This window comes from Delphinus delphis, chromosome X (assembly GCF_949987515.2).
Source record: "Delphinus delphis chromosome X, mDelDel1.2, whole genome shotgun sequence".
NCBI lineage: Eukaryota > Metazoa > Chordata > Mammalia > Artiodactyla > Delphinidae > Delphinus > Delphinus delphis.
Window position 1 is genome coordinate 124,944,361 of NC_082704.1, and position 27,962 is coordinate 124,972,322.

Genomic DNA, 27,962 nt, shown 5'->3' on the forward strand with positions numbered 1-27,962 from the left:
CCCCTCTGAGGACCGGCTGGGCCTGGGCTAGTGGTGGGAAGATGCTGGCGGAGCAATCCAGGAGGAGCTTTCTAGTCTGAGCAAAGACGGGAGGCTGGCATCCAGTGCTGGTGTCTCTGCCCCTGTGATCCCTCCACTGCAGGCACCTTCATCTTCTCATTCCTGGTGAAACTAGGTGATGTTGGAAGACAGAGAAGTAAAAAGAGCCACCATTTCTGTGCTTTTGCCTCAGTGTGGTGGTTTTAGCTCCTGAGGAAGTCTAGAGGGTTAGGTCACGAGGAGATCTAGAGGGAAGGTCAGGATGAGGTCTAGCTGGGTGATGAGTATGTACTGCAGACACGGGCACTGAGCATATGTGAGCAAGCCTGGGACACGGGCACCGAGCATATGTGAGCAAAGCCTGGTGTACCCAAGCGTTTGAGGACTGGAGCCCTGACTGGTATCACCTCCTTTAGGGGATGTTTCTTGAGCCTCAGGTATGGTATCCGTCAGCACCAAATTTCTACTTTTCTCGAGTTAAACAGAGAGTAGACAGCACATCCTCGCCCACCTGTGTCTCCTTTCCCACTAACGTTCTGATGTCCCTGATTGAACTCTCCCCGAGGGACACAGTTCTGACCCTCCCTGTCAATCCAGTCACATAGGGAGTCTTACCGCCTCTGTGTGTCTTTGAGGGGATAGTTGAACATATCCTGAGAGGGACAGTTTTTCTTCTTACGTGACAGCTGGAGACAAGGTTACTTAATGAAACATTATCATTGGGCAGAATGCATTTTTCTGTTAAACACAGACTAAGAGATGGGTTTCATCAATTCCGCACTCTCAGTCCCGAGGCCATGAATATTTACAGAATAATCAATTATTTGCTGAAGAATTGAAGTGATAGTCTGGGTCCGAGTCCAGCCCATTAGTGCTGCTAAGAATGCATGAATTATTCAGGTTCCCATCTGTTCACAGTACCTTAGTTCCTACTGTTTCAAAATACTGTTTTGGTGGAAGATCCCTCTTTATTCATAATTCTTAATAAGCGGTCATCTAAGGTCTAGACCAGGGGTTGGAACGTTTTTTTCTGCTATAGGCTGGATGGTAAATATTATCATAGTTCTCTCATGCTGATCAGCTCTGCCCTTACAGCAGGAAATCAGCAACGGCCAGTACTTAAAGGACACGGCTGTCTAAGCGATGGGCCAGATCTGGCCCCAGGTCCGTAGTGTGCTGGCCCTAATTTGGGTCCACTCCGCCACGACAGTTGTGTTGCTTCTCGCAGATCTTTACGATCTGGTGGCTAGGGTGCTGTCTTCAGGGAGCGGACCTGGATGTGAGAGGTTGTCCTTCCCACTCGACTTGGTGCCCCTGACGCCTTGCACTGCAGCGCCTATAAAACCTAACCCCTGCTGCACGAAGGCTGAGCGGAAGGCGGACCCACCGCGTCTGAGCCCTGCTGCTGTCGTGGCGGAGTGTTTCCGGGTACGCAGCCAGCACTCCAGAGATATATGGGCAGCACTGGCAGCTGTGTAGGGTCGAGCATCCCATATCCAGCCCGTACGAGGCAGCTGCTGAAGATGACCTTTGCCCCCAAAGTGCCTCTCCATCCCTCCCACACAATCCAGCCCTGAGTGCCTGAATATTTTTTTCTTTGATTTCTTTTTAAGTTTTTAAATTTCTGTCTTCTGTCGGAGCATAGTTGATTTACAGTGTTGTGTCAGTTTCAGGTGTACGGCAGAGTGAATCAGTGATACGTGTACATATATCCACTGTTTTTCAGATTCTTTTCCCATGTAGGTCATTACAGAGTACTGAGTAGAGTTCGCCGTGCTCTACAGTAGGTCCTTGTTGGTTATCTGTTTTATATCTAGCAGCGTGTATAAGTCAATCCCAAACTCCAAATTTATCCCTCCCCCCTGGTAACCACAAGTTCGTTCTCTAAGTCTGTGAGTCTGATTCCGTTTTGTAAATAAGTTCATACGTGTCAGTTCTGTTTAGATCCCGCCTAGAGCCGATGTCATATCCTGATGGCCTGAGCACGCAGTGAGCTGCCCGCCGGGGGACGCTGCTGGCCGTGGCCAGTGTGTCCTGCAGTTCCATCGCTTCTCCCCAGCCCACCCTCAGCTTTCTTTCTTCCTCTGGACACTTATGTCTTTCTGACTTCATTTGAGCTTCTGCTACGCCAGCCCTTGATGTCAAGATGGTCTCAGGCTGGAGGGTAGCCCAGCAGCAGATGGTGTTTTAATGTTTAAAAATTGCACAAGTTTCAGAAACAAGCTCATACGTGTCTGCACCCCATGGATTCTTTGTGTTTTTTTTTTGGTCTTTGATGCCCGGCACATTTAGGGATGGAAGACATGCTTCTTTGCCACCCTGCCCCTGCACTCCCGCAGTGCAGGAAGGCTCTCCCAGCAAAACCACGTCATAACCGCATAATGTTTATTTCTTTGAGGAGCTGGAGGTGCAAATGACTTCTGCGGCTGCATCTTCTTGATGTCTGCAGCTCTGAACTTCTCCGAGGCGGTGACAGTTTCTATATTCCTTTTCGTTCACCCCCAGAGATGTCCTTTGCCACGTTTATCTTCAGCAGGGGGCATTTCTCATTCCCCCTGGGTTCACCACTTCTCCTCTCTTATATGTTTGTTACAAATACACCCGTTGCTGTAAACATCTTTTTTGTTGTTTTGTTTTGGAAAGGGCATTGCCTAGGTTCATTTGGGGACACTTGGCAGTGACACAGAGCACATAACACAGAGGAAAATAGTAGGGAATACTCTTAGAGTGTGTAAGTGAGACCACGGGTACGTAAACAGCGTGCAGAAATGCATGATAAAAGGATTGCTTGGTCGTGTACTTTCACGGAGATCTCAGTAGGCTTTGACCCCAGAGAACCAGCATCTTCCCAGGAGGGGCTGTGGCTGCAGGTGGGAGGGTGATGTGGGCGGGACCTGCCCCTCCCAGGCCCCTCAGCGGTGTCCTCTTGCCCCCTGTTGGTTCTCTGGGCGTCAGGGCTCCATGCCCAGCCCCGTGTTCACAGGTGCCAGCTCTGGCCTCCCTGTTGGAGGTCTCCTGTGACGCAGCCCCCAGGGAGTTTCAGGTGTGGCTTCTGCACAAGGTGAGAGGCGCTGCTTGAGGCCGGCTCCTTAGTCAGGGATGCTGCCGGGAAGCAGGCTGGCCTGGCCTCTCCCCACCCCGAGCAGCAGATACATCAGGACCCCCTTAAAGTGAGGGCTGTCTGCGCGCAGACGTAGGGAAGAACAGCCCCCCTGCCCTCCAGGCTCTACCCTCACGGTCAACACAGTTTCACCTCCTCAGGCATTAAAGAAACCTCATTCACTTTCTTTCGCCCCAAATTTCAACTGGGACACCCTCATCCTTCACAAAAGACCCATCGCCACCCTTCTAAGCGAACGTTCCCAGCATCGCACCCGCTGATTTTACGGAGTCACGGGTAACGGGAGGAGACATCTCGAGCTCATGGTGGGAATGTCTCGCGATGTTTTGTTTTTTAATTTTTTTTTTTGGCCGTGCCACGCGGCTTGCGGGATCTTAGTTCCCCGACCAGGGATGGAACCCAGACCCTCGGCAGTGAAAGCGCAGAGTCCTAACCACGGGACCTCCCGGGAAGTCCCCCGTGATGGTTTTTACAGCTCAAGCCACTGTGAACAGAGCGGTCGCCTGGACCAAAAGTCTCTCGAAAGATCTATGTCTAGTCTGACATTTCTGCTGACAGTTTCACGCTCATATGCTCTTGGTGTCCCCGTGGTCCCGATGCCACTAGGTGCTTCGTGTTCTTGGAATTACTGAAAAGTAAGATGTCCCAGAAAGGCATCCTTTTGACCAATCCGCCTAAAGAAAATGCATCTTCAGTGGATACGCTCAATCCGCTACAGTTGCTCCGATGGCCAAATCCAATGCCAGGACGGAAGGAGACACTTAGCCTGTTGTAGGGCTGTGTTTACTGTCTCAAGAAAACATGGTTTCACATGGGGTAGCTTCCTTACCCTGAATTGTATCTTTTCTTTTCCTTGTAGGCGGAAATAACGAAGGCAAAGCGGAAGAAGCTGTGAGAAAGATAAGAGAGGAAACCCTCAATGACAAAGGTACTCTACTGCCCGGTGGACAGATGGCTCTGCTGCTTGGTCTGGGGGCTGCAGGCCCTGGCGTGGGCTCAGGGACCCGGATGGTGGACGTGGCTCTGGGCAGCGGTGTCTCTGATTCTTGGGCTTTTCTCTGGGGGGGCTTTTGTCCTCCTTGGGGCGTGGAAGGTGGCAGCAAGCACGCTGCCACCGCGGCACCTGCTGGGGAGGGCGTTCCTTGTGAAACTGGGGCCCTTTTTCATTCCCTGTCGATCTCCAGGGCCCTCTGAGGCCCGTGTTCACTCAGGAACCGTTGGAGGCACCCTCCGGCAGGTACACCTACTTTTCTCGGGTTCTTGAAGGGAAGATGTACCAAGCAGGACCTGCCGGGTCTCACGGGGATCGGCGCTGCCCCGTCGTGCCTCCCCGGGGCCTCCTCTACCTATTGAACCCGGGGGATACACACACGGCCCTCACATCTTTCCTGATACCAACGCTCTCCGGTGCTTTCTGAGCCCAAGCCTGGTGCCTTATGTTCAAAAAAAGCACATGCAGGTCACGTTCTTGGCCGTGAGAGCCAGGGTGTTTCAAGCATCACCCAGAAGCTGAGGATTCCCATCTGTGGGCAGATGGCGATTCCCGAGAGACACATGAAAACCCCGGACGGACGGGTAAGGCCGTATCTGTCCCTTTGTGTCAAGACTCCCACTTGTGGGTGTTCCAGGTTGACCGTCCGGCCCTCTGCCCAAGGCTGGGGCGTGCTGACATTCCCAATGTCTCCCCTGCCCTCGTGGCAGGATGTCTTTCATCCTTTTCCTTTCCTCCCCCCCTTTTTTTTTTTAATGGGGGTAGAGTTGTTTTACAATGTTGTGTTAGTTTCTGCTGTACCGTGAAGTGGAGTTCCCTGTGCTGTACGGCAGGTTCTCATTAGGCATCTACTAGGATGCCTTTGATCTTGAGACAGAACACAGAGGGGCTTCCGCAGCTCTCCTGCAACACCAGGCAGCTCCTGCAGACGGAGGCGCTGCTTCTCTCCCTCGCCTGCCCCGGGGCAGAAGTGGTCCACTGTTGCGACAGCTGATCGTGTCACATGGGGTAGTTCCCTACCCCGTCCCTAGTTTGCAGTGGCTCAGGGGGCCTTTCTCTCCAACGCCTTGGTTTCCACCCAGTGTGTATTTCCCGGGCCTCTAGCAGTAGCGTCACCAGGGGCAGGTGGTTAGAAGTGCTGATTTTCAGCCCTGAGCACGGAAACTTCTGCAGGCGGGGCCGGGAACCTGCATTTTCCCACGCCCTCCCCGGGAATCCCCCTGCCCCCCTCAAGTTTAAGAATCGCTGCTGTCGTGACCGCACGAAACCATAATTTCCAGACCAAAAGAGGAGCCTCGTGAGAACCGCCAAAGCGTGGGCTTCTTTTCATGACCTGAAAAACCTCTGGAAAGGATGAAAAAATAATTCACCCAAACTCGCTCGTGTTACAGCCCTAACCAGTCAAGGTGCCGAGGTTCATCTGGGGCTACGTGAGCTTCCGTAAAACGTGTAAGAGCTTCATGTGTTCTGACAGAGCTGTAATCCGCAGCCCTGATTGATGGGAGGAAAGAACGTTCTAGAACATCTTTAGACAGTTTCCTGGTGGCATCAGCTCTGTACGCTGCGACTCACGGTTTGTGCAGAAAGCTCACGGATTAAAGGGAAAACGCCTCCGCAGCAGCTCTGTGCTGGAGGGGAGGCCCCCAGGGCATGCGCTGGGCAGGGCGGTGATTCCTGATCACCCAGGACGGTGATGTCAGCGTCCCTCTGGTCAAGGCTGGTGACAGAGCCTCGGCTGTGTCTGCTCCTGTGTCTTCATTTCTAGCAAGTGACACCAGGTAGATCCATGAAGTTTGCATCTGGGAGAAGTAGCCGTCGGGGTGGACAGTCAGTCAGGTGCACACCGACAGCAGAGAGAGCCCAGGGGTCTGCACAAGCCCCAAACCCCAGCCTGCCTGCACCCCACTTGCTGGCAGCCCACCCCCCCCCCCCCCGGGCATCCGTGTTTATGGAAAGGGCGAGGCTGGGCGTCCTTGGTGGGTAGCAGCCCTGCGCTGGTCCTTGTGTTGCTTGGAGCTGCCCTTGCCCAGAAACTGGCAGCGCTCAGGGAAGCTCAGGTTCCCCCTGGCCTGGGAGGGGACATGGGGGCCGGGGAGGTGTCTGGACACAAGCTGAGTGACCCCTGAGGTCTGCAGCAGGGATATGGTCTGAGCCAGGGTGAGCGTGGCCACTCCCACGGGGGCTGGTCCAGTGAGGGAGTGAACCCTTGATGACACACGCACACGCACCTTTAAAAATTCCTCTTGCGCGTTGAACCAGACATGAAGGCAGCGCTGTCCGTATTTTACACGAGAAGCCTGGCACTTGGAAGTCGGTCCGTGGACACCGCAGCCCGTGCACGCCTGGAGGGGTCCATGGGACAGGTGGGAGATGCTGAGACCTGGCCAGAGGAGGGTGGTTTGGTGGTGGTCCTCGAACTGTCGTTGCTGAATTCGCATCCAGCCTCGGGATTCCCCCAAGCCAAGGTCCAGCCAGTCCCGGGGGAAGAGGGGCACTCCCTGTGCCGGGGACCCGCTGTGCAAGGGCAGGGCCGGTGGGGACACTGGGTCTCCCTGTGCATCGGTGGCTGTCGGTCGGCCCTCACCCTTCCTCTTGGTTTAGCTCCCTGCAGACTCGGCCGGACCCAGTCTGGGTCGGGATGCTCTCAGGAGTGGAACCCACAGCCCTGCAGAGGTGCTTCTGTCCAGACTAGCTGCCCTGCTGCAGCCTCTGAGGGTCTTGTCCCCACATCCCCCGGCTTCCCACTTGGCCAGGGGGAGCCCCACCTGTTCCTCGCTTATGGCTCTTCCATGATTCTCTGGATTCTTCTCTTTTTTTTTTGGAGCAAATCAGCAGATAGCCTGAGACTAGCAGATGACTGTCGAGAACACAATTATTTCTTTTGGAAATTTTTATTGGGGTATAGTTGCTTTACAGTGTTGTGTTAGCTTCTTCTGTACAGCAAAGTGACTCAGTTATACATAATACATGTATCTATTCTTTTTCAGGTTCTTTTCCTGTATAGGTCATTACAGAGTATTGAGTAGAGTTCCCTAACACGATTATTTCTAAATGCCGAATTTCTCTGTAGCCTACCTCCCCCCTCATCTCTGTACTGACCCTTTCTTCTTAGTTCTTCGTTGAATGCTTTCTGTGCTGTACCATGTGCCTTTGACATCACAGTCAGTTGAGGTCATGTTTGGGGCTGGGATGGGAAGATACCTGTCTATCAGTGTGTAACTAGTTTGGCTTTCGGAACGATATATTCGCGAGTATGGTCTCAGGAATCAATCATTTCTCAACCTAGAGATTTCCAGGGAAGAGACTTTTCATACCTTATCACCATGTATCCATGGTACCAAAACCTTTATTGTTCTTGAGTAATTATGTGCTGATGCAAGCTCTCTTATTTGGAGCAAATAGTCTTGCTAATTTACAAAAAAAAAAAAAGAAAACCCACCCCCAAATACCAGTAAAAACCCGAACCCCACAAAAAGAAACAGCAAAACGGCATAACAACGTTCAAATGAACCCAAATGGAAACAGATAATTTAAATACTTTTAAAAGGACTCCAGGCAGGTAAACTTTGCTTTGCCCATTTCACAGTGACACACGCAACCCACGAGGGAATTCCCTAGTCCCAAATGCTAGGAAATGTGGTGTCTGTTCTTTGTTTTTAAAAGGAGAAAGGCATCCCTTGCTTTGTGTCACCGTTCCACACTTTTCCACGGTCAGCAGTGTCTTCCTGGACAATTTTACACCTTTCTTAACGTTATTCTTTTAAAAAATCTTTTAACTTAAAGTATATCGTGTTAGTTTCAGGTGTACAGCACGGTGATTCAGTTATACATGTACATAGATTCCTTTTCAGATTGTTCTCCTTTCTCGGTTATGACAGAATATCGAGCAGAGTTCTCTGTGCTCTACAGTAGGTCCTTATTAGTTATGTATTTTGTATACAGTAGTCTGTCTGTGTTAACCCCAGACTCCTAATTTATCCCCCCCCGCCACCTTTCCCCTTTGGTAACCGTAAGTTTGTTTTCCATGTCTGTGACTCTGTTTTGTTAATAAGTTCATTTGTATCATTTTTTAAAAAGATTTATTGATTACTTATTTATTTATTTTTGGCTGCGTCGGGTCTGAGTTGCAGCACGCAGGCTCTTCGTTGTGGCGCGCGGGCTTCTCTCTAGTTGTGGCGTGTGGGCTCTGTAGTTTGTGGCACGCGGGCTCTCTAGTTGAGGCGTGCGAGCTCCGTAGTTGCGGCGTGCGGGCTTAGCTGCCCCGCAGCATGTGGGGTCTTAGTTCCCCTGACCAGGGATCGAACCCGCGTCCCCTGCGTTGTAAGGTGGATTCTTTACCACTGGGCCACCACGGAAGTCCCTGTATCATTTTTTATTGAAGTATAGTTGATTTACAATATCATGTTAGTTTCAGGTATACAGCACCGTGATTCAGTTTTATACATATATTCCTTTTCAGATTCTTTTCCCATATAGGGTATTATGAGATACTGAGTAGAGTTCCCTGGGCTGTTCAGTAGGTCCTCGTTGGTTGTCTGTATTATATAGAGTAGTGTGTATATGTCAATCCCAATCTCCTAATTTATCCCTTCCCCCCTCTCTCCCATGGTAACCATAAGTTTGTTTCCTACGTCTGTGACTCTATTTCTGTTTTGTAAATAAGTTCATTTGTACCATTTTTTAGATTCCACATGCAAGCGATATCATATAATATTTGTCTTTCTCTGTCTGACTTACTTCACTTAGTATGATCATCTCCAGGCCCATCCATGCCACTGCAAATAACATTATTTCGTTCTTTTTTATGGCTGAGTAGTATTCCACTGTATACATGTACCACATCTTCTTTATCCATTCATCTATTGATGGACGCTTAGTTTGCTTCCATGTCCTGCCTATTGTAAATAGTGTTGCTATGAACACTGGGGTGCATGTATCTTTTCAAATTATGGTTTTCTCCTGTCTTTTTGATTTAACTTAAAATGGCCCTTATTGACAGTTTCCTGTTTCCTACAGGCATCCTTTTCTTTCCCCCTTTCATTTTTTTTAATTGAAGTACAGTTGATGTACAGTGTTATATATTTCACGTGTACAGTATAGTGATTCACAACTGTAAAGGTTATACTCCGTTTATAGTTATGGAAAAATATTGGCTATATTCCCTGTGTTCTACAACATAACCTTGTCACTTATTTATTTTATACCTAGTAGTTGGTGCCTCTTAATCCCCTCCCCCTATCCTGCCCCTCCCCCCTTCCCTCTCCCCACTGGTAACCGCTCGTTTGTCCTCTGTATCTGTGAGTCTGCTTCTTTTTTGTTATATTCACTAGCTTGCTGTATTTTTTAGATTCTACATATAAGTGAGATCATAGACTATTTGTCTCTGTCTGAGTTCCTTCATTTAGCATCGTGCCCTCCAAGTCCATCCATGTTGCTGCCAATGGCAGGATTTCATTCTCTTTTATGGCTGAGCAGTATCCCACTGTGTATATATGCACCACATCTTCTTTCTCCATTCATCTGTCTGTGGACACTTAAGTGGCTTCCGTGTCTTGGCTGGCATAAACGGTGCTGTTATGAACGTTGGGGTGCATGTGTCTTTTCGAATTATGGTTTTCTCTGGGTATATGCCCAGGAGTGGGATGGCTGGGTCATATGGTAGCTCTGTTTTTACTTTTAAGGAAGCTCCATCCTGTTGTCCAGAGTGGCTGCACCAACTTACATTCCCAGCCACAGTGCAGGAGGGCTCCCTCTTCTCCACGCCCTCTCCAGCATTTGTTATTTGTGGTCTTTTTGATGACAGCCTCTCTGACAGTTGTGACGTGATGGTGAATGATTTAATAGGTGGATTTTGAAAAAAATGGACTTTTAATTTTGGAACAGTTCTAGATTACAGAAGAGCTGTGAAGGTTCCCGAGTCCCCACATACCCTATGTCTATAGTTCTCTCCATCCTTAATATCTTGTGTTAAGTTCGTGTCTCACAGTGAAAGCACCTTATTGGTCTATGATCCCTGACTAAAGACCTTATGTTTTTTCCGAATTTCCTTAGTTTTTACCTAATGCCTTTCTTCCATCCCAGGATCCCACACAGGATGCTACGGTAATATCTAGTTGTCCCATCTCTTTAGGCTCCTCTTGGCTGTGATCATGTTTTAGACTCTCCGTGTTTTTTGTTTTTTGTTTTTTGATGACCTTGACAGTTTTGCAGAGTGCTGGCCAGGAATTCTGTGGAATGTCCCCCTTTCATCTTTAACTTGGTGTCCTGAGGTAGACAGTGAGCAGGCATGCCTGGATAGACAGACACTAGACAGGTGTTCATACAGACAGATGATTTCCTGTGGGCAATTAGAAGGTTTAACAATGCCTGGAGAAAACCATAAGTTGAACAGATACATGCGCCCCAATGTTCATTGTAGCACTATTTATATACAATAGCCAAGACATGGAAACAACCTAACTGTCCATCAACAGATGAATGGATAAAGAAGATGTGGCACATATATATAGTGGAATACTACTCAGCCATAAAAAGAAAGAAATCATGCCATTGGCAGCAACTTGGAGGGACCTAGAGATGATCATACAAAGTGAAGTAAGCCAGACAGAGACAGACATATATCATACGATAGCACTTATACGTGGAATCTGAAATATGATGTAAATGAACTTATTTACAAAACAGAAACAGACTCACAGACATAGAAAACAAACGTATGGTTACCAAAGGGGAAAGGGGGGGGTAGGGATAAACTAGGAGTTTGGGATTAACAGATACACACTACTATGTATAAAATAGATAACCAACAAGGACCCACTGTAGAGCACAGGGAACTCTACTGAATATCTCGTAATAACCTATCATGGGAAAAGAATTTGAAAAGGAATAGATGCATGTGTACGTGTAACTGAATTGCTTTGCTGTGAAACCAACACAACATTGTAAATCAACTCTACTGCAATTAAAAAAAAATGGCATTCGGCCAGTCAATTCTATTAACAAAGAAAAAAAAAAGGAAGTTTAGAAGGTCATCGTGTCTTTTCTGAAGGGACGAAGGCGCAGCACAGCCCTTTGTGAACATTTAATGTTATTACTGCTCACACCGTGTTCTTCCTGTGAAGGGCTCTTCTTTTCTCAGGCTCGGGAATGATTAATGTTAACCTTTGGAAGCGCCGTCAAGGTGACTTCCATGAGGGAGGCGATTGTCTGCCTAGTTTCCTTAGCTCGTCTATACACACTTACAGGAATAATAATAGAAGAAAAAACCCACAGGGAAGAATTTTCATTCTCATCGTGCATCCAAAGTTCCATTTCCCCCACCAATAATTTATGCAATATTTTCACTCCCTCCTGCATTGTCCTGTTATCCTGTGCCGTGTTTCTCCTCTTTTCATTTGTGGGGAGGAATCATCGCCGAGGAAATTCATTTTGACCGTTCCCTTCTAACACACCTCAAGGCGCTCCGTGCTTTTAAACTTGGTAATTAGAGAACCTGCTCGCGTGACCGTCTCTAAAAGTTATTCTGGAAATGTTACTTCCATGATATGTTTCCTCCTGGGGGAAATGAAGTCGTCCTTAGTTGTTATAGAAGATAAACATATAGTAAGAAAGGCTTTTTAAAAAAATAAAACTTGGAGGATTATGTAATGATATTTGAAACACTTAAATGAGACCCAGAGGTTAACGTTTCCTGGAAGGAGCTTCTCCTTCAGTGAAAAGGACGTTGCCTCTGAAATTGTTGTCAAGATTCTGATGAGAACAGCCCGTGCCCAGCTCTGCACACATCTGTGGTCCTCTCCGTGTTATCATCTCTGTGATGTGTGGTTTGGGGTGTGCAGAGCCCGTGATGTTAGCATGTTAGAAATCGCTTCCATCCACTTTCTAACAGATACTTGGAGGCTCCGTAAGGTACTGTAGTGCCTTGAAGATAAATATTTATTTTCATTTATTGCAGGTTACGTTTTAAAACCTTTTCCTGAAGAGGAACGTTTCACCGTCTCCTCAGAGCAGGGTGGGAGATTCACATGGTCCTAAGTGTTTGCAGGTAGCATTATTTCGCCTTCATTCGTGAGAGCTGTTTTCCACGCACGTAGAGTTCTGGGTTGAAAACACTGCCCTACCCCCAGGATATTAAAGTTGTTGTGACCTGGCCTTCTGGCCTTCATTGTTTCAGATAGGAAATCAGCTATAATTATTTGTGTTTATTTTTTTTTGCGATACCGGGCCTCTCACTGTTGTGGCCTCTCCCGTTGCGGAACTATAATCAGCTATAATTATTATCATTATTTCCTGAATATAATGTGCCTTCTTTCCTCTTTTTTTTTTAACTTGTTTTCAGAATTTTGATAATACGCCTGCGTGTGGTTCCCCGTGTTTATCCTACTTGGGTTTAAAAGGCTCCCCGTAGCCGTGGGGTAGGAAGTTTTGATAAAATTTGAACAACTTTTAGCCACTATTCTTCACATGCGTTTCCTGCTTTGTTCTTTCCACCTTCTTGTCAGTCCACAACCACGCATGTGGTAGGTTACGTGACACCGTCTGACCTTTCATCGAGCCCCGTTCATTTTGTGCAACTTCCTTTTCTTCCTTTGTGCTGTAGCTTGAATGATTTCTATTGAACTATCTCACGTTCACCAAATTGTTTTTCATTTGTGTGCAGTCCACTTGTAATCCCATCCTCGGACTATTGTTGTCCTCAAAACTAACTGTATTTTTCAGTTTTAGGGCTTCCATTTGGTTATTTTTAGTTCACATGTCTTTCCTGACGTTCTTCCTTTCTTCACCCTTGACCTCCATCTTTTCTTGTAAATGCTTTAATTCATAGTTGTTACCTGAAAGTTCTTGTCTCTTCATTCCAACAGCTACGTCATCTCTGGGTCTGTTTCTATTGATTTTTCTCCTTCTTGACAGCAGGTGACATTTTCCCATTTCTCTGCATGTCTAGTCATTTTTGTGTGTGTATTGGACATTGTGATTGATCCACTGTAGAGATTTTGCGTTCTGTTATCTTCCTCTGAAGAGTGTTGAGCTTTGTAGTGGACAGTGCTATCACTGGTGGGTTACCTTGGCTTCACGTCTTGTCATGATGAGTCTATTTCAGTTCTGCCCTTGGGCCTTGGATGGAGCTCTCAATCTTAAGATAGGGAGCTCTCAATCTCGATCCTTTGTTCTAAGACGTAGCCCATCTCAGGATTCAGGTGAGACTCTGAGCTGTTCACTGAGCCCCTGCAACCTGGCAAGATGCAAGTGTCATCCTGTCTCCCCAGCACCAGGCAGTGGCTGAAATTTCTCCGCTCACATCTTTCAACCTTCCAGCTGCAGTTTGCCCCTGAACTCCTTGGTGTCTTGCCGTGTTTCTGCAGTTCAGTAGTCTGCTGAGGTTGCGACGGGATTTTCTACTCGGAATTTTCAGCTCCTGCCCCTGTGGCCTTTCATTGAGGATTCTGCGCCTCCATTCCAGCTGCCCTAGGCGCCCCAGACTCTGACCTTTGACTCCTCAGCCCAACCGGTTGTCACTTTCTCTTTGGGGTCTGCATCCCTGCATGTTGAAATTTGAGAAGTACCCTCAGGGTACCGCCCCCCGCCCCCCAAAAAAGATAAATGAGAATGGTCTGTGGCAAACCAGAATGTGTAGCCCCTCTTTTTTTTTTTTTTTTTGGTAGCCCCTCTTTAATAAGCTACTGAAGTTAGAATAACGAGCTTCAGCAAAACAGATAACCAAACCGCCTTTTGTTAGAAATGATGATCATTAGCGTACACAGCTGCATCGTGTTGGATACGTGCTCTGTAGTGGGTATTGTTTTAAATGCTTTACGTGTATGGATTCACGTGGTCCTCTCCTAGGAAGGAGTTATTGTCACTATTCCCTTTTTACGAGTGAGGAAACCAGGGCACAAAGAGTTTCGGGAAGCCTCTTAACATCATGCCGTTAGTAAGTGGACAATTTGAGTCTGAACTCAGAGTCCTAGAAGGAACCCAGAAATAGAGCAACCCTTGGAGATGGGGAGAGATGGAGAAGGCAGGGAAACAGAAAGAGAGAGGCGGGTGGAGAAAGACAGAAAGCAGCTCAATCAGCTCAACAGATGGGAGTTGGGTGGGTGTTGCTGGCCCAGGGTCTCGCAGGGACCCTGGCTTGTACATTGTAGTCACGCCTCTGTCGGTGGGACACAGTGGAGGCAGGAGAAACGTGGTGGGGTTATAACCCTTCCTGTTATTTTCATAGCGACAAGAACGCAGCAGAGGGAACCGCATGTGCCCCAAGACCCCTGAGAGTACCGAGAGCTGGGGAGGGCTCTAGGGCCTCCACAGCCCATGGGAAGGTACGGCTCCTTCAAACCCAGAACATGAGCCCATGAGGAAGCAGAACCCCAGCTGCCACCCGGGTTGTGTGTATCTATCTGTTATAGGTACATATCCATGAAGAAACTCTTCCAGGTTCTGTCTAGTTGGGCGTCTTCCTTTGTAATAAAGAGAAGTCCTTGTTTTTATGGCTACGTACGCTTCTGTTGACAGGATATCCCAGGGTGTTTGCCTCATTTCTCATCGATGGCTTGTGTTTCGTTACCCCGTGTGTTCGGTGCCCTTGTCTTTGTATCTTAAACACTTACTCTTCCCCCGATGCCTTCTGATATGTCGTATGAGGAGTCAAAGGCGTTGAATGCAGGTTGCCGAACAGCTCTCCAGGAATGTGGCACTGGTCACGGCCACCACGAGTGGACCACTTGCCCTTGTCCTCCACTGTGTGTTTCCATGTAGAGCTATTCATCTGGGTGATGGTTTGGCCACTGGGTGACGCCGTTTGGCCTGCGGGGGACTGGCAAGGATGCCGTGTGCCGAGGGATGCAGGTATTGCAAGGTCTTGGAGCTCCAGGTGTAGACATCTCTCTGTCTGGGTAATCAGGCCGCCCAGCTCCGTGTGTCCTGAGCTGACCTCCTTACCTGGAATTCCCCTTCCAGGACTTGGCCGGTTACACTTTGGAGTTGATTCAGCCCTTGTCTTTTTCCAGCCTCATGTTTGCATCACTCCTCCTCCCCATGCCTGCAGATAAGCCTGGGCGTGGACGGGGAGGGTGCAGCTCGGGGAGTTTTCAGGGCTTGGTACGCTCCTTCCTTGGCATTTGCGTAATCACCATCCCAGGCGTGGGCTTCTGCCCGCCCATCAGACGCCCGCCCTGACTTGTCCTCAGGGTGTTCCTGTTTCGAGTACCTGATTGATGACGCCTTTTCACGTATCCACATCGGAGACCTGCTGAAGGGAGCACAGGGCAACCCGTGATGGCACGCGTTTCCGAAATGTCCCGCCGTAGAGCTGGCTTCCCAGCGTAGGTTTTCCAGGGGTGGACCTGTCACTGGGAACCTCGCCCTATACAACGACCCTCCCCATTTGGAGCGAATGCCACAGATCACCTGCTTGTAAAATTAAACGTGAGAGGACGTTAGGATTCCTTTAGGGAAACGAGTCGTAAAAAGCCCGGTCTCCTGGAAGGCACATGCTTTCTCTGTACCCAGTGGTGGCTTGAGGGGTCACCATGCAGGATCTGCTCACCTGGCAGGTATGTCTAAACCCCTTTGTCTCTCTATACGTTACTGTTATTTTTTAAATTGCTACAGTTTAGTGTTTAGTACAGTTTAAAGTTTACAGAAAATTGAGGACAAAATACAGGGAATTCCCAATACCTGCCCCACAGTTTCATCTGTTATTAACATCTTGCAGGAATACACCACATCTGTTACAACTGATGAACCAGTATGCACACATTACTAACTAAGGTCCGTAGTTTACATTAGGGGTCACGCTTGCTGTTATACGTTCTACGGGTCTGGACCAATGTATAATGACGTGTATCCACCATTATAGTAGCGTACAGGGTAGTTTCACTGCCCTAAAAGCCCTCTATGTTCTGCCTGTTTATCCCTCCAACCCCTGGCAACCACTGATCCTTTTATTTTTGTATGTATTTTAATTTGTTTTTTTTTTTTAGCCCCGATCCTTTGACTGTCTCCACAGTTGTGCCTTTTCCAGAAAGTCGTAGAGTTGGAATCACAGTCTGTAGCCCTTTCAGATGGGCTTCTTTTACTCAGTCATATGCATTTAAGGTTCCTCCCTGTCTTTTCATGGCTTCAGAGCTCCTTTCTTTTTAGCACCGAATACCTATTTTTATAAAGGACAAAATTCCCCCTAAGGATTTTAAATGCTCATGGGCAAGCCCGACCGCATACAGCGCTGGGCGGTAGGTGGGTGTACCCAGAGGAGAGGGAGTTGCAGGGTACAGCGTCTTCAGTTTTTTATTTTTATTTTATTTTATTTTTTTTAAACAGAGAACAGTAGTTATTTATTTATTTTTATATTTATTTATTTATTTTGGCTGCGTTGGGTCTTCGTTTCTGCGTGAGGGCTTTCTCCAGTTGCAGCGAGCGGGGGCCACTCTTCATCGCGGTGCGCGGGCCTCTCACTATCGCGGCCTCTCTTGTTGCGGAGCACAGGCTTTAGGCGCGTGGGCTCAGTACTTGTGGCTCGTGGGCTCTACAGCGCAGGCTCAGTAATTGTGGCTCACGGGCCCAGCCGCTCCGCGGCATGTGGGATCCTCCCGGACGGGGGAACGAACCCGTGTGCCCTGCATCGGCAGGCGGACTCTCAACCACTGCGCCACCAGGGAAGCCCCGCGTGTTCAGTGTTTGAAAACGGCAGCTGTTAGGTTGCCCCCAAAGGAAGGTCAGGGTGAGGGTGAGGCTTAGAGGGAAGAGGTTGGCGGTGGTCCGATTGGACGGCCAAGACTTGGTACATCCCCGCCTGGGCTGGAGGGCAGAGTCCTCCTGAGTCGCTGGGTATTCAGCCGCTGCACCCACCTGTGTTCCCACCTGGATGCGTCTTCTGCTCTCTGAGGCTGTTTCCTCTCTCTCGTCTTCCGTCGGGGGGCCTCACGGAGGCGACCCCTGCCCGCCGACCGGCGGGACCACCTAGGGCCGGGGTTTGGAACAGCCGGGAGCGGCCGGATGACTGATAGCGCATCCTCAGCTCTGCGGATGTGGCAGTTGGGGGACCCTTTCCCAATTCCCCCCGCCCCGCGTAACGGGGATGTGGCTTGTTGTACAGGTTAATTACCCCGAAGATGATGGTGTGGTTTTAGCCGTGCATCCCTCGGGCAGGCTATGTAACGAGAGAAGAGATAACAAGTGTGGTCCAAAGACAAAAAAAAAAAAAAAGAGCTCCACCTCCTGGCTGCTTTCTGGAAACGTTCTGTCTGTGAAACCGCGTTCGGGCGGCTGGTGAGGGGCCCCCAAAGGCCACGCCAAGCCTGTCCCGCGGGGACCTGCTCCTGCCCCGAAGACAGAGGCACCACGGGCATCCGAGCCCAGGGCAGAAACATGCGTCCCGACAGCTCCTGGCCACGGTCCAGCGCCAGGTGTGTTCGGCCCACGCCTGCGTCTGTTCCGTGATGGATCGACTGCCCTGGACGTGTCCGTAGCTTCAGCAGTGATGGCCCGGCGGAAACACGGTGGAGGGGGTCTGTTGGCTCTGTTTCTCACACTCTGGACCCCCCTTGTGCCTCCAGAGAGGGGACGTGGCCTGGGAGCTGCCCTTGAGAGCCTGTTGACCATTTTTATGTTTTGGGCAAAGCCGGGGATCATGTCTGCTGGGTGGGGAGACAGGGTTTCCACCTGACCTGGCCGGGAGGTGGGAGGGAAAGTCCCAGGAAGATGCCGCTGCTTTTTCAGGGCAAGCTGAGGCCTGCGACCGCGTTCCCCACGGCTAGAGATTTGCAGAAGCAGCATCGTCATCCGTTTCTCAGGGAGGGCTTAGTTGCTCCGCGGCACGTGGGATCTTCCCGGACCGGGGCTCGAACCCGTGTCCCCTGCATCGGCAGGCGGACTCTCAACCACTGCGCCACCAGGGAAGCCCCAAGGAAGTGAATTGTGACACCTGCTACCACGTGGGTGAATCTTGAGCTTGTGATGCTTGGTGAAATAAGGCAGACGCAAAGGACAAATTCCGAAGGTGCCACTTCTGTGAGGTCCCTAGAGGAGTGAGATTCATACAGACAGAAAGTAGGACGGTGGGTGTCAGGGGCTGGGGGGTGTGGGCAGGAGACGGGGAGTGAGTTTTGAATGGGGACAGAGTCTCAGTTGGGGATGATGGAAAGTTTCTGGACCTGGATGTGTTTTTGTAACCACCAGCCTCTTGCCTCTGGGGTCCCTGGGCTCATCCTGGTGACCTCTTTGAGTAGAACCGAGAATGACCCCCTAGGACTCGAACTCCGGTGTTCTCCACAAGACGTGTCACCCCCAGCAGCCCTGGGAGGACGACCAGTCCCCGTGGAGACACCCCTGTCCTGTGGTCGTGGCCACGGACTTCTTTGGGAGGGAGTCAGCACCTGCTCTGTGGCTGCCCCTGCAGGTAATAAGATTCAGGTTTCAGATTCAGGTTTCTCCACACAGGTTTCCTCCGTGACTCACCCCAACCCCTAGGCCGGCCCCTTTGCACGTCCTGGGTCTGGCTGAGGTCCCAGAGTTGGGCGCCCCGTCCTCTCACCCCCCAGCATTTCCTCTGCGAGCTTCTACACTTGGGGTGCTGCCCATTCCCCATCCGTTTGTCTGTAACCTTGGTGCCTCAGCGGACAGGTGGCAGGAGCCCCCTTTTAACCTTTAATGCTTCTGATTCAAAGTGGAATTTCCAAAGGCCCAAACTCACATTAATTTTCGAAAGCTCCCCTTGTAAAGCATGTCGACAGGGGATTCATAGCCAGTAACAAAATATTTTATATTTGAAATGGAAATGCAGGGCGTCACCATCTCTGGGATACAGCCAAAATACGAAGAGAATTTATGTTGCTCTAGGCTCTCGTACTCGTATGAAATGAAAAAACAAAATTATGGCTGGGCACCCAGGGCGTGAAGTAAAAATTAGGAAGCACGAATATGAACGTACTCATAGTGCGCAGAAATAAAGCCCCAAGTGGGAAGAGCAGAGAAGCCACAAACCAAATCAGTAATAGTTTCCTTCAAAAACTAATGAATGGATAATCACCCAGCAAACAGTTGTTCATCTTTCATCTCACAAGATGCAGGAGCAAATTAGTGTGGCCTTGGAATGAGAAAGGGAAAATATTGGGAAACCCAATAAAATATTGGGAAACCCAATAAAAATAGGGTTTACGTTTGGACAAAAGGGAATTTATTCTTGACTCTGGGCAGTACTCTTTGATTATCTGTTGCAAAAGGATGTCTCACTCCTCAAAACGGGATTTTCCCAGATTGATGCAAATAGCATTGGAGATCACACACAGATCAGCGACACGTTGAAAGACCAGAAGTCACAACTCTCCCCCAAAAGGCTGCTGCCTGTAGTAAAGTTCCTAAGTACTCTTTCCAAACCTCCAAGGATGATGGAGATCAAGGATCTGCAAGCTTCAGACCCTGAGCTAAATCTGGCCCTCTGCCTTTTTTTGGCAAATAAAGTTTTATTGAAACAGCCACACCCGTTCATTTACTTACTGTCTGTAGGTGTGTTTGCCCGAGGTCAACAGAGTGAAGACTCTGTTGAAGAGTCTGAGTTACTCTGTTCTCAGAGTGAAGACTCAGAGAAGAGACTGTATGGCCCACAAAGCCAAAAGTATTTACTCCTCGGCCCTTTGTGCAAAATGTTTCCCAGCTCTTGATCTGTAGCGTTCAAAGGGGTCATGGCCACCAAGCTTACTTTATGTGTTACATATACTTTTCTTCCTAACTGTGCAATTTCCAAAGCAAAGTTATAGCTCAACTTGCTTTACTAACCTAGATACAGAATGTTTAGCTTAACTCTAGCTATTGAATAGACTCCCAGGTTAAAAAATACCCTCTGACATGATTACATCTTCACTTCCTTACAGAAGAAATCATATTTCTCTCAGAAGATAACAGTAAAGCATTCAGGATCATTTACTATCCATTCATTACTAAACTTCTGAAGAAATTAATTTTGTAGCAGCAGCTGGAAGGGTGGCAGGTGGTCTGTCTACACCTGAAGCATGAATTGAATGGGTAACAAGTGAGTTTCCAGGCCTGAGGCTGGTTGATTGGTTCTGGCTGCCTGATACTGTGAGATGAGAACGATGCTTCAGCAAGGGAGACTGCGATTGATTGGTGATGTCTGCTGTGGTCATGGGGAAAGGACTGTGGCCCATATGCTACAGTCTTTTTTCTTCTTCTCTTATACATTTATTTATTCTTCTCTTATACATTGATTTGTTTTTTAAATTGAAGTATCGTTGATTTACAATGTTGTGTTAGTTTCAGGGGTACAGCAAAGTGGTTCCGTTTTCCCTCTCTCTATACACACATATATATGTTCTTTTTCAGATTCTTTTCCATTATGGGTTACTATGAGATACTGAGTATAGTTCCCTGTGCTCTACAGTAGGTCCTTGCTGTTTATCTATTATATGTATAGTATATGTTACTCCCAAATTTCTAATTTATCCCTCCCTCCACCTCATAATTGGTATGAGACAGTTATGACCTCATAATTGTCTCATAACCACAATGAGCCGTAAATCTCTGAAAGCACTGGAAGCAGCCACCAGCCAGCACCAGAGCCGTTTGGCTGGTTCTTGGGGGACGTTCCCAAGCCTTAGCCACTGCTGGCGCTGAGCGGGCACTTGACAACTGAATTATTTTCGAAGATAATCAGATAAGTTTGGTTCTTGCTTGCATGGAGTTTATATTATAGCTGGAGAGGAAGGTTAATCGAGTAACAGTGCACTTGTCTGAGTTAGCAAAATTGTGATAAATGCTGTAAGCACCGTCCTTAAAGCAGCTACGTTAAAAGATCCGCTTTCGTCCCCTCGCACGATGCTCTGTCTGCTTTCCCACCCTCCTGTGCAGTTTCCTCTTTCTTTACTGCCCCTTTCATGCCAGACCCCTTTGTGTGTCACCCTAGCATCTCACACAGCACCCCTCTCCCGGGCATTGCATGCACACCCATGGTGCTGATTCTCCCTGATGCAGTTTTCTCGGAAACTCCTGCCAGCTAGACCTCTGTGCCCACGCAGCACATTCAGGGCTGGACGCGACGTCTTCCTTGTCCCTGATTTGGTCAGTGGTGCCGCCACCTCCCAGCTGGAGGCTAGACGCCGGGCTTTCCCTGGTGGCTTTTGCTCCTCATCAGTCCTCTTTCTGCAGCCAGTAGCTGAGCACTGTGTCTTCCTCCTAAACATCTCTCCAAAGCATTCATTTCTTTTTCTGTGCTCCTGTCACTACTCCACCTGTTCGCTACCTGGTCCTCCATAACCCATCCTCCTGGCTGGCCTCCCATTTCTGGGCTGCCCAAGCAGTTGCCTTACCTGATTAAACCCCTACGGGTGGAGCCCCTCCATGGTTCCTCCCACCAGCTCTAGACTTGAACATGAGCTCTCTCCTCCTGCTGTTGACCTAGTCACCCTACACTTCTCAGCCTCCACAGCAGACCCTGAAGGAGGTGTCCTAAACCCAGGTGCCTCCACTCCTTCCTCCCTGACCCTCTTCCATCTCGCCCACCTCACACATTGTACTGTGGTTTGTGTAACTGTGTCACCAATTTCCTAGTCCTCTGCATGGTCCCTGGCGCATCGTGGACACACAAAAAATGTGCTGGCCAGAAGAATGCAGGGTGGAGAACGTCTTGTACTTTGTGGGATCTCAGTGAATGGCAGATGTCATGACAATGATGGTGACAGTGATGGTGGTGATGAGCGTTGATAACGATCGTGGTGATGATGATGATGGTGGTGATGGTGGTGATAATAGAATGATGATGTTGATGATGATGGTGGTGATGGTGGTGATGGTGGTGATAATAGAATGATGATGTTGATGGTGATGGTGATGATGGTGGTGATGGTGGTGATAATAGAATGATGATGTTGATGATGATGGTGGTGATGGTGGTGATAATAGAATGATGATGTTGATGACGGTGATGATGGTGATGGTGATGATGGTGGTGATGGTGGTGATAATAGAATGATGCTGTTGATGATGACGGTGATCATGGTGATGGTGATGGTGATGGTGGTGATTACGGCTCTCTTGTCCACTGTAGTTACTCGCATAGAAAGTCACAGAATTTTGGAGGGGATGCCCAGAGGCATTAATGGGCGTCCTGGGGATGACCAGCCAGCTGCTGGTACTATCTCATTTGTGTCTCTCCTCTACGATATGCTTTTTCTGCTGTGTTACAGGAGAGACTCATTAATTCTGTGGCTTCACCGTGTCCTGTGATGGTATCATATTTAATTTAATTGTCAGAAGGGATGTCAGGAGAAGCTCATTTGAGCTGTCTCTTTGACCTACGACACGGTATTTCCTCAATTTTTGCCTCTTCTCTCCTGAGCTGAAATGTTGCAGCTTTTGCTCAACTGAGAGGACAGTCTTTTCCTCTGATATCCCCAGAAATGAATTAATTCATGTACGTCTTCATTTCATCGATACCTTTGTCCCTCGATAAGGACGTTGCTGGTAAGAAATTTTATCTCATATCGCTTTTGTCACTTTTCAGCCTTGCTTTTGCATAGAGCATTTATCAGGCATATTCCTGGTCACCATGGTAGCTGGCTATGCTTTGCGTTGATTAAAATACATCTTTCAGGACAACATAAAAAAAGAAACTCCCCCACTACTTCTTAATTTTCTTATATCAGAACCGCAGTTGTAACCTTACCTCTCCATTCTTCCTACGGCTGGGATTTTCATGACATAAAATACTTACTTTGAAAGCCCTTGCTCAATGAAATCAATTGCATCCCAGATAACTTTTGCACTGGGTACATGGGCACTGAGACAGGACACTTCCGCCCAGGAAATGTAAGTCAGAGAAAATCAATTTTCTCCTTATTCTGTTCGGAAAAGAACAATCTGAAGGTTGCAGAGGGATTCGGGGTGGGTGGGGATGGTTGCTCTTGTCTTTTGTTTTTTCTGAGTCCTGTTTTGTCCAAATCTGAATTACGTGAATTCTGATAAGCAAATACCTCCTGTCAGACCTCCCTTCCCGCCCCTCATGGAAAGTGTTTGACAGGGAAAGAAACTTTGCCCACATCTGTTAGCCACATTTCTAGTGCACGCATCTCCTCACTGATGCTTTAATTCGGGATGTGACTGCCGTTTAGCCACATTTCTAGTCCGCACATCTCCTCACTGATGCTTTAATTCGGGATGTGACTGCCGTGATACCATGCAAAGATAATGACGGACACATTCTCGGGATAATTCATGAGGTCCACTCTTCGTGGAAACATCCTTGCTCTACTCAATGGTCCACAGACTATTGTGCGGCCCCTTCGTCTGAGTCTCTTCCCCTGCTGCCAGCTCCTCCCGGGAGCCTAGGGAAGCCGGCCATATCCGACGTATTGCTCCCCACCCGCCTTCCCCGGCTGATGGCAGCCCTCACGCCTGCAGACTCTCGGGTCCTGCCTGCATTCAGCTTCCTTGCTCAGCCAAACAGAGACTGTGGTTGATGGAACCCAAAGAACACTTCTCTAGGGAGCAGGGGTTGTGTTTCTGAATATTTTAATTAAGCCCGTTGAGTCTGGGAGGGCCCACAGGACCTCTTCGTGCGTCCCCTGGTCCACGTTCTGCCCTCAAAGGCGATGCTGTTGGCCATCCCAGAAGCATGGTGACACTTCTCCATCAGGCTGACTTGCCCATGGAGCTGGGCAGGTGTCAGCCACCTGTCACCCCTCCAAATTTGCACAACCAGGCTCTTAACCTAATCGTGCACCCGTCGGGTTGGAACTTTCCAGAAGTCCCATCATGCTTGGCATCTTGGTTGCTTCCCTTTGCAGCTGTGGGCAGCTGCAAAGCTGGGGCTTGACCTGGGCATAACAGAGATGTTTCATGGCTCAGCCCTCTACTTCTAAGGAACATATGGTGTCATGGGGGAAACATATGGTGTCATGGGGGAAACATATGGTGTCATAGGGGAAACATATGGTGTCATGGGGGAAAGACACTGATGGCGATCTTGCTTTCACCCGTTATGCCCCTCCGTCATTCACACCCATTCTTTGTCTGCTACTCTTGTGGCTTTTAGATGCTCTGAATTGGGCACCCCCTGATTCTCCTGTTACTGAACCAAACTTTGGTCCACTCGCCCGTGGGCCATAAAGCCAATCTCCTGACACGGTGTTGTGGTGAAGGAAAGTGCAGCACTTACTGCAGGCCCCAAACAAGGAGAAGAACAGGCAGCTCTTCGCAAACGTTCTTGATGTACTTGGACTTCCCTGGTGGTGCAGTGGTCAAGAACCCTCCTGCCAATGCAGGGGACATGGGTTCAATCCCTGGTCCGGGAAGATCCCACATGCCGCGGAGCAACTAAGCCCGTGTGCACAACTACTGAGCCTGTGTGCCACAACTACTGAAGCCCGTGTGTCTAGAGCCCGTGTTCTGCAAGAAGAGAAGCCACCACGAGAAGCCCGCGCACCGCAACAAAGAGTAGCCCTGCTTGCTGCAACTAGAGAAAGCCCGTGCACAGCAACGAAGACCCAACGCAGCAGGAAAAAAAAAAAAGTCCTTGATATAATCCATTGTCTAGAAGCTCACGCCTGTTACCAGCATGTTAATCACTCATCCCTGTTTATCCTAATCAGTTTCTGCCAGGCTGCTTGATGGATTTTCCAATGAGGAAGGCACGTTGCATGTTCTTTAGAAACGTCTTAGTGCATGAGGGCACAGGAAACTTCTGTTGAACGAAAGGTGATGACCCAAGGATATCTGAAAATCCATCCCATCATCTGAACACATAACAATGAGACGGGAAAGGTCAGATGCAAAATGCAACAGGAAGACGACTGCCCCTCGATTGGTAATGCCGGAGTCGGCGTGTTAGGCACAGTCTTTGCCCCAAGCAAATAATCCGAAGGCGACGGCTCTTGACTCTGTGGGCTCTGGGTTTGCTCAGAGTCTTTGCTGCCAAGTACAGGATGCTGCGGTCCTTGTCACAGACCGAGTGTTTTCATACGTTGTGACTGCAAATAGGGATCCAGGGCAGGAATCTTCCCGTTATTTTATTTATTGCAAGGAACGCAATTAATAAACTTTTTATACACACACACACACACACACACACACACACACACACACACACCATCTCTTCTTTATCCATTCCTCTGTCGATGGACATTTAGGTTCTGGGGGTGGGTCTTTAATCCAGTATAACTGGTGTCATTATAAGAAGAGGAGACACAGAGAGAGAGATGCTGAGAGAGGAGCCATGTGACGATGGAGCAGAGATTGGAGAGATGTGTCTACAAGCCAAGGACCAACAAGGATGGCCAGCAGCCCCCAGATTCTGGTGAGAAACCTACAACAGATTCTCCCCTGGAGCCTCCAGAAGGAACCAGCCCTGCCCACACCTTGATCTGAGACGTCTGGTCTCCAGAACTGAGAGAAGGTACTTTTCTGTTGGTTTCAGCCATCTGGTGTGTGGTCATGTGTGATGGCGACCCCGGGGAGACTAATACAGGTGTACGTACTCAGTGGCTCATCAAACTGCATGGCTTGGCCGCCTCCGTGTTCAGGGCAGTAATGTTACGTGAACGACATCCAGTGAGTGCTCGCCATTTCTCTGTGTTCTCGGGGGGAATCCACTGCGTTGCTGTCCCAACACACCGTGTATGGTATTTGATGTTGGCTGTTAGACTCACTGGGCTGAAATGCTTACCCTCCATCATCCTCCGACGACCTTCCATCTACAGAGCAGGCTCTGGTTGGTTAGCGGGATGCAGCGTATCCGGGGCTTTCAGGTCTGTCTTCTCACTCAACTCTCTGCAGATGTTGAGAGAAAGGCCCTGTTAATATCCCAGTTTATCAACCGTGGGAACTCTGGGGCTCCTGTGATGATGAATAAGCCAGTGGGCTTTTATACCCAGATCTTCTGCCCTCCCTAATCAACAGGTGCTTCCTCAACCTGGCTGTGCATCCAGTTAAGACAGCCCATAAAAACACACATTCCTGGGCCCCGTCCTCTGAGAGTGACCTGGGTAGGTATCAGGTCGACAGTATTTTTAAGAAGTTCCTCCAATGATTCTATCGCTGGCCCCACAGAGGCGCTCAGGGAAAACACTGAGATTGTTTGCAATTTCGTCATCACCTCTCTGGGTTAACAAGAGCCTTGGTCTCATTTCTGGAAGAAGGAAAGAATTCAAGAACCATTTTCTTTGCACGTGCACTATGCCGGATATTCAAGCACAGTGTTACAAAAGTAAGATGAGTGTTTATTTGCGTGTCCCGTGACACATCAGACGTGGTTTCAGGAATCAGTTTGCAACAGCACGGAAATCACGGACCAGCTTAAACTGGCTTTGCCTCGTTAAATAGGTTGTTGATTAATCAAACTGAAACAGCACCAGCTTCATCTGGTTTCGCCTCATTTAATAGGTCGTTGATTCATCAATCCCCGAGTTATTTTACAGAGACAGCACTGCACATGCTCAAGACGGGAACCCATGTTACTAGGGTGATCTCGGAGCCAAGAATCTTCAGTCCCCAAAACTTAAGGACTAGAAATGTTACCACTGGAGCCCTTTACGAAGCGAGAACTCCTTCAATAAGGAAAATCTGGCTTCCATCTGCAGGAGTAGCTCATATGGCCTGATTGGAGACTAGCCAATCAGCTTCCAAGCTTGAAACTCCCTGACCCCTTAAAGTTCACTCCGGACGCCCAATCCTGGAGACGCGTTTGTGAGTCCGGGCTGCTGCTGGTTGAGCTGACGGTGAAGCACTTCGTCTTCTGGGAAAGCTTGTGCCATTGCATTGGCTTCTATGCACGTCGGGCGGTGAGCCTTTGCTCGGTGACAAGTCTTGGGGCGCTCATCACATGCTGAGTCACCTAAAGATACTGCATCTCGGTCAGTGTGGCCACCACCAGCCCCGCCGGCCGGGTGAGAGGTCTGAGACGTGTGTGCAGGAGGGATGACAAGGCGCTGGTGCCGTTTTTCATGACGCTGTTGAGTCGGATCCTGTGCTGTCAGTGGGATGCAAAGGTAAGAGTGCGGGTGCCTTTAGGTGTGTAGCCTGGGCTGGATTGCCACGTGCTTTTCTGCAGAGGCACGTTCAATCCCGTTCAGCCTCACGGAGGGAAGGGAGGCTTACACTCTCCCTAGTTCAAATAGGGTCACCCCCGGGGGAAAAGCAGGAACAATTAAGACTCCAACAGCAGTCTCCACGAATTGTTGCCAAACTTGAATCTGGTGGAGCTAGATGGAATATGACACCCCAAAGCCTCCTGCACCCACCTGCCCATCTTTGTTTTGTGCCCCATCTTTGCCATCTAGCCCAGGCTGTGGTCACCCATGGACTTGGTCAGACAGCCTGGGAGAGAAATGGGCTGAATTCTTAATGAGTTGGACCATTGTCAGAGCAAGGTGGGGAATCCAGGCTAAATACCATCTGGAAATGAAGATGCAGTTTTCTAATTACTGGAATCTATGTCTTTCAGTGTATCAGTTTGAGGGGAAATCATGATATTTTTAGCTCACTTGGCCATTTGTGCTATTTTTGGAACTCTGTAAAAATACTGAATCAAGTTCACCTGAAACTAATAGACTATACAGCAACTATAGTTCAATTAGAAAACCCTGTGGCTTTTAAAACTTGAAGGTAACTGATTAAGACCTGAACCTTTCCCAAGACAGTGAGTGTATAATCCCAGCAGAGGAGCTGGACTTGACACTTCCCTGGTGCCTGTGTCATAATCTTGTATGGGGCCTTTGGCTGCGTGTGTTAACATTTCCCAAACGATGGGTCCCATCTGCCCTTCTTGTCCCCCCCCCTCCCCCCGCTGAAAGCCATTCTGGTTGAGTA

The 27,962-nt window shown here is 48.9% G+C and overlaps 1 protein-coding gene across 1 annotated transcript in view; it reads left to right on the forward strand.

The window, feature by feature from the left end:
• The window catches only part of DHRSX (dehydrogenase/reductase X-linked), a 191,974-nt gene that overhangs the window by 34,203 nt on the left and 129,809 nt on the right, over positions 1–27,962 (forward strand). Inside the window, exon 3 of the mRNA XM_060002556.1 lies at positions 4,020–4,088. Coding sequence (XP_059858539.1) covers positions 4,020–4,088 — 69 coding nt within the window. The remainder of the gene's footprint in view (positions 1–4,019; positions 4,089–27,962) is intronic.